This window comes from Microcebus murinus, chromosome 16 (genome assembly GCF_040939455.1).
Source record: "Microcebus murinus isolate Inina chromosome 16, M.murinus_Inina_mat1.0, whole genome shotgun sequence".
Taxonomy (NCBI): Eukaryota; Metazoa; Chordata; class Mammalia; order Primates; family Cheirogaleidae; genus Microcebus; species Microcebus murinus.
In genome coordinates this window covers 10,072,226-10,091,062 of record NC_134119.1, presented here as the reverse complement: position 1 = coordinate 10,091,062, position 18,837 = coordinate 10,072,226, and the positions used below count along the sequence as shown (strand labels likewise).

The 18,837-nt window shown below is 56.4% G+C and overlaps 1 protein-coding gene across 1 annotated transcript in view; it reads right to left on the bottom strand.

Annotated features, from left to right (window-relative positions):
- Positions 1–13,873: 13,873 nt before the first annotated feature.
- Positions 13,874–18,837, bottom strand: part of NFATC2 (nuclear factor of activated T cells 2) — a 134,841-nt gene continuing 129,877 nt past the window's right edge. The window contains exon 10 of the mRNA XM_012766117.3: positions 13,874–16,720. Coding sequence (XP_012621571.1) covers positions 16,665–16,720 — 56 coding nt within the window. The 3' untranslated portion in view covers positions 13,874–16,664. The remainder of the gene's footprint in view (positions 16,721–18,837) is intronic.

Genomic DNA, 18,837 nt, shown 5'->3' with positions numbered 1-18,837 from the left:
CGAGCAGGGCAGCCACTCCTGCCGCAGGCCTGGCTCTGCCCGCCTGGCCGAGGCTCTGTGGTCCCCGCCGTGAGTCACGGTGGCTCGGCCGAGCCGCCTCTGCTGCGGTCTTGGGGAACCCGAGAGCCCCCTAATCCCCTCCAGCTGTGCCTCTGCGGCGCTGAGGCGGCCGCTCTGGCCGGGAGGAGCGGGCTTTGTTGTGTCTCTGTCTCATCCAGCTGGTTTGCACGGTGACTCACTCCGTTTCTCCTCCTCGTCTTTCTAAGCCAGGGCACCGTCTGGGAGTCGGGCTGATTAGAGCTGACCTCAGAAGCACGCTCGCGTCATCCTGAAAGCATCTCCCGGCACCACGGAACCCGGCTCCCTCCGAGAAAGGGCCCCGAGCGGGGCGTGGCCGGGCCAGGGTGGCCGCCTGCCTCTGCCCGCGACCGGGGCCTCCCCACACGCGCCCTGAGTCACAGGGAGGATGCCGTCCCCGTCACACGTGCGGATTGGCCCGGGGCCAGCGCGGCACGTGGCGCTGACTGTCCCCACTGTCATGGTTGTCATCATCATCCCAACACTAGCCGCTGTTGCCGAGGACTTGCTCCCCACCTCACGGTTTCTAAGGAAGCCACATGAGGTGCCCTCATTTCATTCCTACACAGTCCTGCCAGGCAGGTGTCATCGGCATTGGAGGTCCGAGTGGTGTTGCCAGAGACCAGGCAGGAGCAGGGAAGGTCGGCCGCGAGGTCGCGCCCTTGACCCACTCGGCCATCCCCCACTGACCTCTGGCGCAGTCAGAGGTCTCGTTACAAGTGTGGAGCCCCAGCGTGGAGGGCTGCTTAGCCCCAAGGCAGGAGGTGTGACCCCGGAGAGGATGGAATGAGAAGGTCAGAGGTTGTGAGCTGGATGTGAGAGGGGTCAGAGGTCAGGGGTCACAGGGAACTGGCAGCAGGAGGCGGCGGCTGGCTGCACGGGGTGGAGGGCAGCTGAGAGCTGCGGCTTGCCAAGCACGTCACCGCCTGTTTTCATCGGTCGCTACACCACTGCCGTGTGCCCACCAGAGTGCAGGGACAGGAGAGGCACAGAGTGTCCCCTTCCCGGGGAGCCCGCAGGCGGCTGGAGGAGACGAGGCCAGGAGGCGAGAACACCCTCCACCTTAAGACAGAGAACCGGAGGGGGATCCACCGGGGGATCAGGGACGCTCCCCGGGTGTGGCAGGGGGACTTCACACAGAAGGGACAGGGTGCCCGTGCGTCTGGGGAAGCGAGTGGCTCCGCTGGCCAGAGTGAGGGAAGGGAAAACAGGTCTCTTACGGGAGCGCGCTCGCTGGGTTTAGGGCCTACCCGGATAATCCAGGGCGATCTCACTGGAGATCTTTAGCTAAATCACATCTGCAAAGACCCTTTCTTGGGTCGCATGCAGGTTCCTAGTGGATTTGCCTTTGGTGGGGCAGGGTGGGGGTCGTCGCCATTCGACCCACTACAGCCGATAAAGTCTGTCCCCCACGGAGCGGGCGCTCCTAGGGAACAGAAGCGCGCGGCTTCGCTCGCTCATCCGAGCATCGCACGCCTGTTGCCGGGACACCCGCGTGTTCCCGGCTCGCCTGGGCTGGCGATGCCGGCCCCATCCCAGCAGTGCCGCCCCCGCGGGCCGACTTTGCGCTGGTGGAGGAGGAGATCCAAGGACAACAGGAACTCCATCACACGCTCCGGCAGCGCCGCGAGGGGGACAATTGAGGGTGACGGCACTAGGTCGGGGCGGCGTGGGGTGGCCCAGCTCTAACCAGGGAGTCAGGAGGGCCTCCCTGCAGGTGCCCCCGGTCAGCTGAGTCCCATTTGCTGCCAAGGACCAGCCATGGGACCGTCCCTTCTGCGTTCTGTGTTCTCTGCGCACCAGGGCCCAGCGCGGGCTCGCACAGACGCGGCGTGTTCCACCGTGTGTGGGGCGGTCCCGCGCGGGGCTGCCCCCGGGCCTGGGCAGGTGGCGAGGGTGAATGAGGGGGTGGAGGGGCGGGCAGCGGCCAGTCGCCGACACACGCCCCCATCAAAGGGGCAGTCATACCCGGCTCCAACTGGCGGGTGGCAGGAGGGCTGTGCGGCCAGATCATCTAGCTCTTCAGAAGAAAATGGAAATCTAAATGTTTTGGTGAAGATTGCTGAATTTCAAATGTTTTTTTAAAAGAAGGAAAAAATACTGTGCTGACAAAACCACGTGTGCGTGAGCCAAGGCCAGCCTGCGGGTCACCGGTCGCAGCCTTTGGTAGAGCGAGGGGGTGGGGGGCGCTGTGGGGGGGGTGCACGGTGGGGGAGAGGGGTGCTTTGGGGGGCAGCATAGTGTCAGGTGGGGCATGGCCGAGGGAGAGGGACCGGCAGGGAGCCGGGCTGGGGGTGTGACCCTCGAAGGCCTGGGAGCCACGTGGTGTGGCGGGAGCGCCTCTCAGTGCCGACCCGGAGCTCGGCAGACCGGGACCAGGGCCTCGCGCCTTGGTGGGGCGGCTCCCCAGGGGTGCAGCCCTCCCGTTGCCCTCCACCCTCCGTTCTCCGTGTGTCTAAACTCTGGCTCCAGTGCCCCTTCTTCCACGAAGTCACCTGAGTTCCCCTCCCTGCCCTACTGAGATGGCATCTCTCCCTCCTGGGAGCCCCTGGTGCGTTTTGCTTTCATTCATTCATTCATTCATTCATTCATTCATTCATTCATGTGTTCACTTAGTCAGTAGTTAAGTGCCTGCTCTGTGCTTGGCGGTGTGTGTGCTCAAGGTCGAGGTGGGGGCCTGGGGACACAGCAGCAGCCCAAGCAGAGTCCCTGCCTTGCTGGGGTCAGCGTCCAGCAGTGGGGAGACAGGCCATGCGATCACACAGCCAATGAGAAGCCACAACTGCAGCGAGTTCTGGGACGAGAAGTGCTAAGGGGGAAGACGGGTGAAGTCAGGAGGGCTTCCTGGAGGAAGTGACGAGGGCTGAGCTCTGAGACTGTGTCCTAGGTTTCCTAAAGGTTTACGCGGGGAGGCCACAGGCTAAAGTGTGCCCTTGGGAAGCGTGGCTGTCTCAAAGGGGCCGGAGGGGGCTGTTGTGGCCAGCAGGTGGGAGAGGGTGGGGCGGGACCACGTAGATGCGGAGGGAAGTGTGGGCAGAGTCGAGACTCGGAGGAGGCAGGAGAAGCATGACTTCCCTTTGCTCCAACTCCCTGACCCCAGAGATGGGTTCCTCTGGGTCTCCCAAATCAGAAACGGAGACATATGGCCTAACGGTTAACGACCAGACTGCCCGTGTTTGAGTCGCCCAGTCTTCACTTCTCAGCTGCGTGACCTTGGGCAAGTAGCTTGATCTCTCTGTGCCTCAGTTTCCTTGCATGTGAGGGTGAGGGCGGCAGCAGCGCACCTTCAGGTCGGCCCGAGGACTCGGGGAGGGAGCTCGGGATCTCGGGACCTCGGGTGTGCGACGCCTGCTCGAGAAGCAAGAGCCAGCGCCGTGAAAGAGTTCTTGAATGTTCTGGCAGAGAGGAGCACCCAGACGTTCTTGTTAACAATTCGAAGGATATTTATTTCCATAAAAATGACATCAGAGCAGTCGTCACACAGAATTCTAAAGTGCCCTGTCCTTCCTTGCTCTGATTTCACAGCTCAGCGTTGGGTTGGTTTTGGACCGCATTGGGGGCAGGGGGCACCCTAGTATCTTCAGGACTTGTGGCTTTGAGAGTCATCGGGGACCCTGGCGGAGGTTCCCGTGGCGAGCGCTGTTGTTTGGATGGAGCGAGCAGCCGAGGTCCTGCGCTCCGGTCCGTGGGGGGCCGGGGGCTCCTGCGGCTTGGGGGCTGAGGTCAGGGGAGGTCCAGGAAGCGGGTCTTGTAGGGGTGCAGGGGGAACCCGGCCCCAGAGCGGGGCGTCCCGGCTGGGCCTCGGGGATCGGTTCCTCTAGGGGGCAGTGGGTCTCCACGCCTTTGTCCTCCCGCGGGGAAACGCTTCTCAGTTAGAAGGAGGCTGGGCGTGGGCGTGAGGGAGCCAGATCTCTGCCCGCACTGCACCCGGCGCCCTTCACATCCAGATGTTCCTGCGCGAGAGCTCCCGAGGACGGAAAGGGTCTGGCGTCACAGCGGCACATGAGCGATTCTGAAAATGGCGGCAGGACGGCTACGCCCGCTCGGGGGCCTTCTGGGGGCCAGGTGGCGCAGACAGGGCCACCTCCCTCCACCTGGCCGAGGAAGGGAGTCGGATTTCGAAGGCTCGTGACAGTTTTCGTGGAGAAAACGACCTTCTCACGCTGGTGTTCTTGGCCAGAGTCACTTTCTAAGACTCCCCAAAATAAACCTCCTCGAGCGGTTTGTCCCGCCTGGTCCTCCTCCGAGTTCTCGCCTGGCAGACAAGGAAGTCCCTGCGTGCGTGTGGGCACCGTGACCCCCCAAGATCCCTGAGCCTCCCGGGCAGCGCCCCGGAGCCACGTGATCCCTGCTGGGGGCAAGGGTAGGGGTTTGGGCGCAGCCACTTTGGGTGCAGAGACCGGGGTTCAGTCCTCACTCCCCCAGCTCACCGCTGCGTGGCCGTCAGCACGTGTCTCCCCCGAGCGCCCCACTCACCTGAGAAAGGAGGAGGGGAGACCCACCTTGCAGGGAGGCCACGGGGCCGGGCACAGGGTGGCTGGAAGGGCATGGCGTGGCGCCAGGCACGTCATAAACCCTCCAAGGGGCACCGCCAGCCACCCCCGCCCGCCGGGTCACCGCCTGTCTCAGCTGTTCCTCCGCAGGAAGCAGCCGGGGGCTCCACAGGGACGGGTGGCCCGTGGTGGGTGACAGAGTCCCCGTGATGGCTGAGACACATGGCTTTCGAGGCACACAGGTGGACCTGGGCGTGAAGCCCTGCTTGGCGCCTTACCCGCCGGGTGGCCTCGGGAAGGTGACCTCACCCCGCCAAGCCTCGGCTTCCTGTGGCGCGGCGGCGATGGCCAGCCCGCCCGCAGAGCCGCAGTGCAGGCATCACCAGCAGGCAGAGGGGACTGCAGCTGCGCGGGGCTCAGAGCTAAGCAGAGGAGTTCTGGGTGGCAGCATGACGGCCCCCCAAGATGCCCACGTCCCGTCACCGAACCTGTGACTTTGTGCAGCGTGGCCAGGGGGACTTGAGGCTGCTGACAGCTGACGGACGGACGGTGGGAGGGCACGTTAGCCAGGTGGGTCCAGTGCAACCACAGGGGCCCTAGAAGTGGCGGGGGGGGGGGCAGCGTGAGAAGGGCTGGGCCGGCATCGCTGGGCGGAGCTGGGGAGGGAGGGGCTGCAAGCCCAGGACTGCGGGCGCCCCTCGAGGCCAGAAAAGGCAAGAAAACAGACACCCCCCCCCCCAGAGCCCCCAGAAGGAACACGGCCTGCTGGCACCGTGACTTTAGCCCAGTGAGACTGCTGACTTCTACAACTGTGAGATAATAACTGTCGCTTTGAGCCAAGAGTTTGTGGCAACGTGTCACCGCGGCGGCAGGAGGCTAACAAGGAGGGCTGCTCCCGCAGGCACTCGAGGTCCAGGCCTGCCTGGTGAGCACAGTGATGGGCGAGTCCCAGACCTGCCCACGGGCTGCACCTCATGGAGTCCTGGTGCCTCGTACATGAGTGGAGACCCTCAGGGTCCTCTGGTGCAGCCTCCCAGAGTGTGGTGCCCCCAGCATCAGTCCTGAGCAAGGTTCTGCTCAAGGTGGTCCCGTGGGCCAATCGGTTTGGGAAACGGCGCCCACACCGCCTGCTCTAGGTCATCGCGGTGCTCTTCAGCGTCTCGGGGGCTCTGACGCGAAAAGCAAAAAAAGGCTCCAACCTTGAACTTGGTACCTCTGAAGACACTGTGTCACACACCTACTCCCCCCAACGTTTTCCCCCAACACTTGCTAACGACTCACTAAACACGCGTTCGGTGGGAGGGCTGACACAGTCCAGTCTATTCGTGTGGCAAACGGGGACGCTGAAGCCCGAGGGGTGAGGGCACCAGGGAAGCAGTGGGGCTCGGTGCGAGGAAGGTTGGTGGCATCCGAATGAAGGGGGCCTGGGCTTGCCGCCTGGCTCGGCCACCCACCGTGCGACCCTGGAAGTCTCGTCGCCGCTCGGAACCTGCATTCCCTATTTGGAAAGGTGGAGCCAGGACAGCCGTGTGCCGCAGAGCCCTGTGGAGGGGCCGACCAGGGCTGGCGCCCACCTGGCAGGTAGGTGGAAGAAACACACGACCATTTGCATTAGTTCCCTCTTGTTGCCGTGACAACATGCCACAAACTTAGTGGCTTCGTACAACGCAAGCTTAGCATCTTACGATTCCGGAGGTCACACGTCCTGAAATAAGATGTCAGCAGGCTGCCTTCCTGGGTGGCCTAGGGAGAATCTGGTTCTGGCCTTTTCCAGCTTCTAGCGGCGGCCTGAGTCCCTTTGGAGCACGTCACTCTGCCCTCTTTGCCTGTCGTCACCCTCCTCCTCTGACTCCGAGCCTCCCTCCTACGGGGCCCCTGTGACTACATTGGTCCCCCTGGTTGATCCGGGACAATGTCCCCATCTCAGAGCTCTTAACCACACCTGCAAAACCCCTTTGCCTTGTAAGGGGACATATTCACGGGTTCTGGGGATTAGGACACGGACACCCTCAGGGCCACACCACGCTCAGGACCCCGCCTTTCCTGGCCCCGCGCCCCGCCCGCTGCCGTGGGCCGGCTCGCTCTTTTGCTCTGGCCTTGACCCCAGAGGGGTGGGTGACTGAGTTCTGATCTGGCTTCTGGCTGGGTAAATCGCAGGGGAAAGCTCGAGTCTCCTCACACACCCCCACGACCCCCAGGCCATGCAGGGGGGCTTACCGGAAGGCGGGCTGCGGCCAGGCATTCCAGGGAAAACGGCTTGCGACGTGTCCCCACTTGTTCCCCAAGTGTCGCCATGCCTGCCACCTGCCGCACCGCCAGTCCCTGTGGGATCTTCTCTGGCTCTGCTTCCCCCGGAAGCAGGAACAAGGCCGGCAGGAGACAGCAGGGGTGGCGCAGGGCACCCAAGCAGAGGGAGGAGGGAGGAGGTGCAGCACCCGTGGGAGGAGAGCGTGCCCGTGCTCCTCTGTGGCCACGCAGAGCTGCCGCAGGTGCGGACGGAGAGGGAACGGTGTGGGATCTAGCCGGCTTGGGCGAGGTGACAGTGCCCGGCCCTGGGATTGAGCTGGGAATGGGCGAGAAGGGAACAGCTTGGGGCAAGGCCATAGCAGCAAGGCGGCAGAGTGGGGGCACAGTGGCCTCAGGCAGGATGTGGGATTGTAGGAGCCAGTGCTCGAGAGAGAAGACAGTGTCTAAGATGGGGGCGGGGGGGGGCTCGGGATTGAGAAGATGGGGGGTGGGGGGAGCTGCAGAGATGTATAAGTGCAAGGTCTAGGGCGGTGGTTCTCAAAGCAGGCAGACTGGTAGTGTGAGCGTCATTTGGGCCTGGTTAGAAATGCAGATTCCCAGGCCCCTCCCCAGACCTGCTGCCTCGGAAACTCTGGGGTGGGGCCTGTGATTGGTGTTTTAACAGCCCTGCGGGGAATTTAGACAGACGGCCACCAGCAAGTGCGAGCCCCTAGGGTGGGGGGGGTGATAGCTGGAGCAGGAGGGCAGGTCACAGGGGAGAGGAATTTAGGAAACTGAGAAGCTGGGATGCGGGAAGAGGGATCCCCTGATGGATGAAGAAATCAACAAGCATTAAGATAGCAGAGCGGCTGGGTAAAGTGCCCTGTCCCGGGAGTGACGGTCACCAAGAAATGAGGACGATGGCTCAGGAAGAACAGCCACAAGTGGCAAAGGGAGCAAGGAGGCGCCTGCCCCTCGGGGCGCCGTGGTAGCTCCTGGGAGGGTATGGCGGGCAGGACCAGGGCCCCCCAAAGATGCCGCGCCCTAATCCCGGAACCTGTGCACATGTCATCGTACACAACAAAAAGGACCTTGCAGGTGTGACTACTGATCGCAGGTGTGATGGGTTGTCCAGGTGTGCTCAATGAAATCACGGGGCCCTTAGGAGGCGGCACGAGAGTCCGGCAGAGGAGGAGGAGGGAGGGCCGGGCGTGAAGGACCGCGGGCAGGTGTATTTATTTCCAGAGGAGCCGGGAAATGGACGGGAAAGGCTTCTCCCCGGGACGGAACCCAGCCCCGAGTGACCCACTGTGGATTTCTGACTCCAGGACGGTGAGGTGGTGACTGCGCGCTGCTTCAAGTCACTGCGTTCGTGACAGCTGTCACACGGTCTGCAAGGGAAGCAGGGCCTCGGGGTCACGGTGGGTTTCGGCTAAAATGAAAACAGCCGGGCCCCGTGGGGGGCTTGGGAGGGGGATTGGGCCCGTGAGGGTTTCGTGATGATGGGCCTTGAGGGGAGGGGGAAAGTGGGGGCCCAGAGCCCGTGGGGTTCAGAGGGGGGGAACGGGGGGCCTTGAGTCTGACGCGCGGGGTAGTGGCAGGAGAGACTCGTCCTGGAGGTGAGGCCTGAGCCCTGGGAGACGGAAGCAGCGGGGCCGGGACCCCCACTGCGCGGCTCTCAGAGGAGGTCCGGACTCCCCCCACACCCCCACCCTGGGCAGTGCCGGTCTCGGGGACAGGTTTCAGGAAGGATTTGTGCTCTTGTGTCTCTGGATCCCGGAGCCCAGGTCAGGGGTCGGGGTCTGCGTGGGATGCCAGCGGCGTGCACAGGACGCCCAGGCTTATTGGCGCCACCTGGGGGAGAAACTCGAACTCGGGCTCCGGGCGGCCCAGGTGGAGGGCGCCCAGCCAGGGCGTTAGCACCGTCTAGCGTGGCAGGCGGCGGGCTCTGGTCGCACCTCGCTCCACTGCAAACGGCCCCATTATTCGCCTTGTCAAACGGGCTCCTCGGAGAGGCCCGTTTCACAGTTGGCTCGTAAACGGCAGCTGGCCAGCTGGCCCTCTTCTCACCTGTCCCCGAGGAGCTGTTGAGCCGCAGCAGCGAGCGTTTTGCAAGCAGGAGGGCCACAGGTGACTGCAGGCTGCCAGGAGGCAGGTGACTCTGGCCTGGCAGCCTCCGGGATTGCAGGGAGTCTGGTCTCTGTGGCTCTCCGCAGTAAAGGGAACTGGCTCTTCCTGAAGACAGGCTGGAATGCGCTCACGTGTAATTAGAAATGAACAAACCAAGCCATGGTTTGGGGACAGAAGGAAGGTCTCTCTCAAGTGAGTTGTTTGGTTTTCCAAAACGTGTTAGATGTTTGAAAGTGATTAATTTTCCATACGTGCCATCGGAATGAATCCATTGAATTGGTGGATCCATCGTTCCCAGGGCCACTTGCAGGCGGGGAAGCCGGGCGCGTTTGCTCAGTACCGAGGGCCCCCGCACGCGGGTGTGCAGACCGGCATCGCGCGGAGACGAGGCCGTCCTTGCCCTGGTGGAGTTTACTGGGGTGACGGACAGCGGATGAGCAGTGGCCGTCCAAACGGGAGGATTTGCGTGCGCCGGGGGAGTGTGTGAGCGGCGGGTGGGGGGAGATCCCACGGGCCACCTGGCGGTCCCTGAGGACAGCACGCGTGGTTGGAGAGCTGAAACGCGAGGAAGAGCCAGTCCATGGGAAGTAGAGTCAGGTGACTTCAGGTATTAGGAAAAGAGACACAGAGGCGGGCAATGCGGAGGTGTGGGCCAGGAACGAAGCAAGGCCGTGGCGGGAGGTGAGTGTGGATTGGTGGTGGGTGGGGAAGGTCGCTGAGCAGCTTGTCTGGAATTAGGATCGTTCTGAGTGCAAAGAGAAGCCGTGTTGGGCTTTAAGCAGGTGAGCCATAGGAGGGTCTGGGGCTCCTTCGCCCGCAGGCTGGCCGCGGTGTGGGCGAGGGGCCACTCGGCCGGCCATCCGGGCAGAAGGCGAGGGTGGCCCCGTGTGCGTGGAAGGAGGATGGGCTTTGGAAAGGGACCCTCCCTCCAGGACTTCTGATGAGAGGGAAATGGGGACAGGGAGGGTCCCAGGGTTCTGACTAAGCAGCTGCTTACAGGCTGTTGCCCTGAGCTGACGGGGAAGGCGGGGCGCGTGTTGGGAGCGGGCGGGGACAGGAGACTGGGATTTGGGAAATTTGGGGGCACGGTGAGCTGACATGCCTCACGGCGGTCAGAGTGAAGTGGAGAAAGGCGCACAGGTCTCTGGCGCTTTGAGAAGCAGCAGCAACGGCTGGCAATGTGTTTGGGGGGGTTTTGTCCATATCCCCTGGAAGGCTGGGGTGTCCCCCCTCCACCTTAAAAAAAAAAGGACCTAAGGACCACTGCTGTAAGAAGTACAGCCCTGGGGAATCAGACGGAACTGTATCGTCTTGTGTTGTACTCTGTGTCTTCGGTCCAATCAAAGCTTCAGAGCCTGAAACCTGCAGCCGGCGAGGAGCTCCTGGCTGCCCGGCGCAGGCGCGGCAGGCTTTCCCGTCTCTGGTGATAACGCCGTTTTCCAAACATCTGGATTTCACCAGGAGGGCGGGGCAAGAGACCGTTGAGAGTAAGGAGCCCATTTTTGCACCACAAAAATGTCACGGGGTTTATAGCAAACATGTCCCATATACCTCGTCACAGTTCCCGGGGCTCCTCCAAAGACACGACTTCACTTTCATCCTGGGACGGTCTTGTGAATGATGCGTGGATGTGACGCCCCCATGTCCTCTGCGTTGTTTTATACCCAACCCGGTCCTGCCAAGAAATCGGTTTCCTTCCGGTTTATGAAGCCAAAGAAAGAGGTTGTATCGGAGTCAGCATTGCTAGTTTGTTCCTGGTGACTTAATTCCAACCTGTTAGTAGACCAGTATTCTTTTCTCCTTAGCACGAGACCACACCGTGTGGCTGTGTGGAGCAAGGAATGTTCTCAGATGCACAAACTCGCCCTCGGGTGTCCCTTTGTGCCTCAGGTTTTGAAAATTGGATAAACTCAAGTTTCTTTAATAATCTAGTTGGGAAAATTCAAACCCCGTTGTCAGAGCTCTAAATGCTTTCTTCCAGATATTGGGAAAATGAGGTCCCAAGAGGGGCTCAAGAGTAAGCCTTGGGTGAATCTGGAACCTGTTAAATGATGGGGATATTGGATCAATAGCTAATATTCGTCAAGCCCTCCATGCTTGTGAGGCCGGAACTATTGTCCTCATTTTCCATCGGGGAAAGGCCCGATTCGTGTCTAACAAGTGAGGCTCACATGCAAATGTAGAACCGAGTGATCTTTTAGAACGCCTGTGCAGTTTCGTCCTTGTCTTCTGCTTAAGTGATTCTGGTTCTCTCTTCAGAAGTGGTACAAGGTTTTCTAGAGAGTGAGTTAACACTAAGCCAAACAAGCTGCAGCAAACATCTTAAGGGGACAGAGTTGCCCCTAGGGTGTGTGGCCCTGGGAAGACATTTCTTCATGGGGCTCCTGTCCACATAAGCGATTTGAGTCATCCCTGGGGCAGCATGGTAGTACCATTCTAGTGGCCCGATCTCACACGATCCCACGAAAATCAAGATCAAAATGCTGCACCAGTCGCCAGGGGCAACTTGCCCTCCAGGACGCTGTTGTAGAGACTGGCCTGGACCCTTATAGGTGCGGGTTCTGGAACTCTTTGGGGCATCTGAGGGGGAGGAATGGGGACCAGCTGGTCTCAGCCACCAGAGGGAGACCAAGGACATTGAAACGTAGGTGACTCCCGTGGCCGGGCCCCATGCAGTGCCCTGTCTGGGCTTGGCATACCTGCCCATATGGTGCTGCCGGTTCCAGGCACTGGAAGGAGGCCTAGAAAATTCCCAGGAAGGCAGTCCAAGCGCAGGGCCGTGGTGGGGTGGGGTGGGGCCATGTCTCCCTGGGGTTGAAGGAGTGGGAGGCAGTTTGAACAATATTAAGACTTTAAAAAATAGCAATTACTCCCAAATCTCCCAGGTGCTGTGGCTCTACAGGGCTGGAAAGCTGTTTTAAAGAGGAAGCCAGCTAAAAAGATCGAGTACTTACAATATCTGATCCTTTTTTGTGGGTTTGAAGGTAAAAGGTGCTTTTTGCAAGATGCTCAAAAAGGGCTGCTTTTGCCTTTTGGCTCAGTTGGCTGTGAGTGCTCTGGGACCCTCTGAAAGTTGGTCTTGAGGCAAACGCCACAGACTTCCTTTCCCTGGATGCCACCTTAAAAAGTTCTAGCAGCGCAGATTACAGAAGAGCTGTGTCGGGGAGAATCGGACAGATCCAGGTTGGCCTTGTGGCCTTGTCACTTTGGGCAGGTGATGCTGCAAGCACAGTGGGATGGTACCCACCTCCCAGGGCTGGGATGAGGAGTAAAGGTGCCCTCGGTACGTGCATGCAGATGACGTTCCTTGCTAGATATGAACCCCAAACGTGAAGGGGGTATTTGAGCAGCCCCCCTCTAGAGAAGACGAGAGACCAAAGTAGCTGTTGCTTTCAACTGTTTTATTGCTAAACTATCATGATACAAGCCGTATAAAAATACTTTACATATAGCAAAAATAAACTACATTAAACTGGAGATTAAAAACATTTGCATAGGAATGTGATGTATTCAAACTCCTTTTAACAGGATTTTCCAAACCTAGGTCTGCCAGCACCACACTGTTGGAAAGACTTCTATTGGTTGGAGAATTATCTTAGGACTGTCAATATTTTCTCCCCTCTTAGGGCTGTAGAGGCCACAGGGGTGAGTGAGGTTCTTTGACAAGATGTCCAGATGTTAAGCTTGGCGGTCCCGATAGCCCAGGTCTGCTCGGGCCAATCAAAATGCTCTAAGTACCTCTCCAGGTGGAAGCAGCACCATTGCTGTCCCTCCCCTCTAGACCCTGAACTGGGGGACATTTGATCAGCCAACAGCTTCGGCATAAAGGTAGGATGTTAACCCTTTCGCTCCCAGGAGCCCCCTCTCACTTTCAGATGGGGTTTGCTTAGGAGGGAACCTCTCTCTCTCACCAACCACCAGAAGAATTTGTTTTTAAACAAACCAAGTTACGATGGTGGTGCTGGCTGTAAGTGAAGGCACTCACAAAAGCTGAGGGAAACTGAGGTTTGCGATCAGTTTCACGTGATACTGCCTTTTCTTAAGCATGCAGCTGGAATGCAGAAAATCACTTGCAGTGCAATTGGCCGGTTTGGTTTCATGAGACTGGGTGCCGGAGCCCTAGGCCTGGGAGACCCAAGGTTAAGAGATGTGTGGGGTCCCTGAAGTGCTGTCCCTCCAGAAAACGAGTTTGGGAAAGGTTTCCTCAGGCTGTCGAATGTCACAACCCTGTGCCTCTTGTAAACACACAGTTGTTAAGTGGACCCCTGATCTGAACAACAGAAAGCACTCGAAAAGGTTTGGGTGATTTTTGTCTTTTTGGGGTTTTTTTTTTGACATAAAACAAATTCAGCCTCACTTTAGTCCAGAGTGACTATTAAAACACATCAGTTTCTGATCTGCCTAAATGTGACAGCCCCTGTCCTAGCCAAGGCCGACTTTACTACTGGATGTAAACAACAAATGCAGTATCAGTGCTTCCCTGTTCTTAGAAGGAACCGCTTCATCCTCAGCTCTGTCTACGCTGGAAAACGGTGGCTAGCCTTTGGATAATGTCGATGGGGGTTACCTACCGGGGTTTGGGTTTGGTCAGCACTGTGAATATCGGCCTGCACTTGCGGTTCTGTGAATATGAACTCTCTGAATCCCATTACAGTACAACACAGGGTTTTGTTGTCAGTGGTGGTTTTTTAAAAAAATCAAAATTGCCTACTAGGTCACTTATTTTCAGGGGGGATCTAGTCACTTTACAATCCTCAGTGACAAGATCCAGCCTCCGGGATGAAGAAAGCATCCTTCTTGAGCAAGAAAATGTGGTTCCTTCTTCCACAAAGCTACCCCCCCCATCCTTCCTGGGATGCTTTCTTCTACCAGATAAGTGATTAACAGGCTCTTAGGTAGGGTTTTTTTTTCCTTTTTGGAGGGGTGGCGGGGGGGGGGGGGGTGGGTATGGGGAGTGTTCGTTTCCTGGAATGATTAACAAATTTTTCAAGAATACATTATTTCTCTTAAGAAACATCAACATATATGTAAAAAGAGACACTTAAAAAGATTTCTGACCATTTATAAATATTTTCTAATTCCAACAGGGGTGCAATATATTGAAGACAGATAAAAAGCATAAAAATACAGTTAAGAAAATAAAATTTAATATCATACTAATTAATTTGGATTGCTATATATATTATCAAGCAGCGGTATTTTTGTACAATACAGGAAAACTTGTGCCGACTTGCAAACTTTGGAAATATACTACATTCAGCAACATGGTATATCTGTCGAGTGCTACATATTTACATTAACTTGGACGTAGCAAGTGCAAACCTTGACTAAACTGACAACCTTCTGACACGTGCAACACACCCATCTTTACTATTTAGACACTTGTACCTTCTCCTTCTCTTAGAGGATCTTATTGCCTCTTCCCATTCTGAAAATATCTCATGAGCAATTACTCTTGGCAAAATTTCCTCCTGGCATCTGTAACTGACAAAACTTTCTGGATAGCTATCAGTCCCGAATACACTTTCTCTTGCCCGTTTATGTCTCAAATCTAATGCTTTTGTTTCTTTTTCCTTTGCTGTTTGGTATAGTGCTTCCTCTAATATCCAGCTAAGATGTCTTAGAAAAAGAGAGGTTTATTCGTGTGTGCATTATATACACACACATATATATACGTACAGGAGTTTGAGCTACCAGGAAGCCCTTTTCACTAACATGGTTAGAAGATTGATGGAAAATGCGTTAGTCCTTTTTCACCCCGTGGACAATGAGGCTGGGCTAGTTTGCTACAATAGCAGGAAGGCACTTGGATAAAACATTCAGATAACTGAGGAAAGGCCAAATTCCCTCATGTGCAAAAACTGGCTCCTGGCCAGACCAAGTGAGAACAAATCACTCACTAACTACCCATCACTCGTCCCTGGCGAAGTCAGTTCTTTAGGTAAAGCTGCTAGTATAAGGAACTTTCTTTGTTAATGAGGAAGTGTTTAGCATCCCAGTAGCTCCGTGGCAGAAGTCAACTTCTTACTGACATTGTGTTTATTTAAAAGAGAATTTTGCTAACCTCTGTACTTGGAAATTAAATGCTAGGTATTGACCAAAAGGTTACGTACAAGCGCAAGGGCGCGAACCGGGGCATTTTGTCTACTCCCTGGAGTGCCGAACACACCTGGCCCCGACTCGCAGGAAGGTTTTACCTCTGGGTATAACCTGGACAAGAGAAAACCCCACAGTGGGCAGTGAATGGCCGTGACTTTCATCTTGGGCCTTCTGTCTAGCAGGCTGGACTGAGAAATCACTCTGAGTGTGAAGAGTATTTTGAGGAGTATTTTCACTTTGATTACTGGGGAAACCACCGAACGGCTGAAGATGAAGCCCCAGCTTGTCCTGGGGTGTCTGCAGTAAATGCAGACAGAAACACACAGCTGTGCGATTAAAAACTCATCTGCCAAGAACCCTGAGGGTTTCGGTTGCAAAAATTGCACCAACAGAGGAAGACTGGTGAGGCCTATGGGTGCGTTCAGTGGAGAAAAAGAGGTGGGGAAAATCGCATCCCACTGGTCCGAGCAGAGCTCATTCAAGCCAAGGATGCATCGGAGTAGACGCGTTGCTTCTATCAGAACGCGCCCGCCAGTGCAGACAGGTCTCTGGGGCCAAATCCTGAACTCTGCTTTAAACTTTGAGTTTAGGGAAAAGAGGGAATTCAGCCCTTTTCCTCTATATTGGTAAAAACCCGCTTACAGAAGCACTTTGGCTGTTTTGCTTAACAAAAATACCTGTACTTTTTTTTTTTTTTTTGCTGTTGATTTAGCTTTTCTGCCATTCCTCCTCAAAATTCAATGCACATGCTTGAGATTCTTAACTACTTTATGGGAAAGCGCTCTGGCTGTTAGGAAGAAAGCAAGCGGGAGCTTTGAAAAGCATCTAGGTCCTACAGCGGCAGCAGACCGGCACTTGCTCTGTGACCTGGGCCACCCTCCCCAGTCTGTGGACACTGCTCAGTACGGACCCCGCGCCCCAGGGGTTAAAGAGCAACTCGATCGCTAGCCGCCTCTGCCAGCCTTTCGAAGCAGAGAAAAAATTAAAAATAACCAACGTGTACACGTCATAACTTAACGCCAAGAAGTTTTAACAGGTGATCTTGTCTGGGCAAGACAGTCTTGTTTTGGAATGAGAATTCAAAAATAAAGCTTTAGCTGTTGGCCCGGGTGCAGCATGAACTAGGCGACCTCCAAAACCGACAGTTGGGTCTCTGCCTCTACCAAGAGGGTTTGGGGTTTCTTCAGCCTGTTAGCTGGACTCTTGGAGCACGTTCCTTTGGTTGCTCTGAGAATGCCTTTCCTTCCAAAGGTCAGCAGCTGCATCTGTGACCTGGAAAAATGAGTGCGAGGGCTGGGGTTTGATCACAGCACCCACGCCTTCCGTCCCCAGCCCCCCACGCTCCAGCCACGAAGTTCCCGGGTGTGTTCCGGTGTCCTGTCTGGTGCAGAACGTGGTCTCGGTCAGCAGGCACTTCATGTTCGGACGTGAGGTCAGCCGGGGTGCTCTTTGGGATGTGCGACGGAATCGAAAGGTGTTGACAGAGGCGGCGAGCTCCTCAGCCAAGAGCCAAGCTTCGTGCCCCACCCGAGCTCGTTCCGCGCGTGGACTCCGGGCCGGGAGTATGAGCAGAAAAGGAGACAGCGGCGGGGGCGCCAGGGGTCAGATACGGAAGGTGTCTTGCTATAATGGCTGCTTCTACGTCTGATTTCGTGCGGGAGGTCCTGAAAACTCCTTCCTGATGATTTCATTAACTACGAAAGAAAAAGGGTGGGGGGAGAGTGGAGTGAGTGAGAGGGCACCAAAAACACACATCAGGCTCACTTTCTACAGACTTCCACCAGGCTTTATAAAATACTTTTGTTTCTTGTGATAAGTTTGATCATTTTTAACTTGAGAAATGCCTTTCTAAGTTGTGATTTTTTTTTTTTTTTTTTTGGACAATAGTATTTTGTGCTATAAATCTGTTAGTGAAAATTGCTCAGATGGGAACTTTTTCAAATCTTTTTGTGGCAGAAATGGATTTGGGTCATAAGGCATGTGTTGGGTGACTTTCTCCTGGTCTGCATTTTATTTCATGCACTTGAGGCTCTCCACTGTGTACCAAAATACTTCCATTATGACGTCTAGAAAATACCTATGCCACGATTAAGTCTGATAAAAACACAGTTCTTCCTCGATTCACAAAACTTAAAACGGTTCTCAAAAGGGGAGCCCCAGGAAAGAGCAGGCGGGTGTCCCCCAGCCAAAGACTTTCTTTCAGCATGGCCAGGAAGGGATCACGTTGGCTGTCTGTCTTCAGAGAGGCTCCAGAGAGTTCAGTCCCCTCCCCGTTTCCCCCAGCCAAAAGCAGGTGTGGAGAGCAGAGCAGGGACGCAAGAGCACAGTGCCAACCACTGGCGCCGGGAACCCAGCTACATTCTCCCCTTTGGGCCACTGATCTAAGGCACTAATTGCTGGAATCGGGGCAGTGAGAGCTTAGAACAGCAGATCCTGCGAAAGGGGCTCCCTTCAACCTTCTTAGACATACAAGCTGCGATCAGTAGCAGCCCCGTGCACGTTCCCTGACGTATGTGTGCACCTTCCCTTGTGTGTCGTCCTGGGGGGCGGGGAGCAGACCCCTTTGGGGTCTCATCAAAGGCAGGTTCACCTCCCGTTTCCTGGTTCTGTCCCTGAATTCCTCCCACCACGTCCTTATGCTTTGTTTTCTCATCTTAGCCTTATGTTGAAGCTACAGCAATGGAAAACTGGCACCGAGGGTTAAATGTTAAGAGTTGCCCAAAGTCTCCCCAAGTTCAAAGCGGGGCCCTCCTAGGTCTAGGGCACTTCGCCTGGAAAAAAACCCTGCCCAAATGGGTCTATGGCCTCCAGGGGCAGGGAATCCCAAGCTGGGTTAAGCCAGGTTTGACTCTCAGCTCCTTCACCTAACTGGCTGTGTGACTTTACCTCTGTGTGCCTCAGTTTTCTCATCTGAGAAATGGGAATCGTAATAGTGCATACTTTTTAGGGCTGTTGTGAAGATGGCAAACATTAACATACATGACAGTACCTGGTGAGTGGTGCCCAGTAGCTCTTGGCTGTGGTCAGTTACATCCCCACGCCTCACGTGGGGCTCTGAACTCAGTGCTCTGTGCCAGAAAGTCACGCTTAGACTCCCACCTCTGCCACTTCCTTGTTTGGTGAACCATGCCTCACTTTCCCCATCTGTAAAGTGTGTCTAAAACTACTGCCTCCCTCCTAGGGTTGCTGAGGAGCTTAGGTGGGATAATGCGAGCAAAGAAATGATTACGGTGCCCAGTGTGTAGCTGGTACTGGCTTGCAGGATAGCATGGATGGAGGTAGGAGAACGTGGCGCGTGTGTTAGCGGATGAGGATGTGCATTAGCATAAAGTGTGGCAAAGGATCCATTAGTGGGAAGCAGGACGAATTCATCTGTTTGGCTAACCAGCACTAATGGGGTGCCAGGGACCAGCTGACTCCCAGGGCCCTAAACCAGAGGCTGAAGGAAGCCGGTCACCCCAGCCCGGCCCCCGCAGGCTGCGGCACTCGCAGGCAGGCGTAGTGAAAGCAGAAAGCCACGGGAGGTGGGGTCAGGCCCGCTTCATGTGAAGCTTTTCAAAGCCCGGATTCTGAAGGGCTTCCTGTTTTCTCAACCTGGGAAACCAGAGGAGCTGATCCTTCATGGAAACTTTCCACAGCCTCAGCTTTCTAAAAATAGCGGGTAGGCAGAGATGCTGGCACCGGGGCGGCACGGAGGGTCCTTTCCTCTCTGGGGACACAGGGGCGGAGGGTGGGCGGGGCGCCTCTCGAGCAGGCGGGAGCGGTTTTTCCTCCCTTCGGATAAAAACGTCCCTGCTTTTTCTGAGAGCTA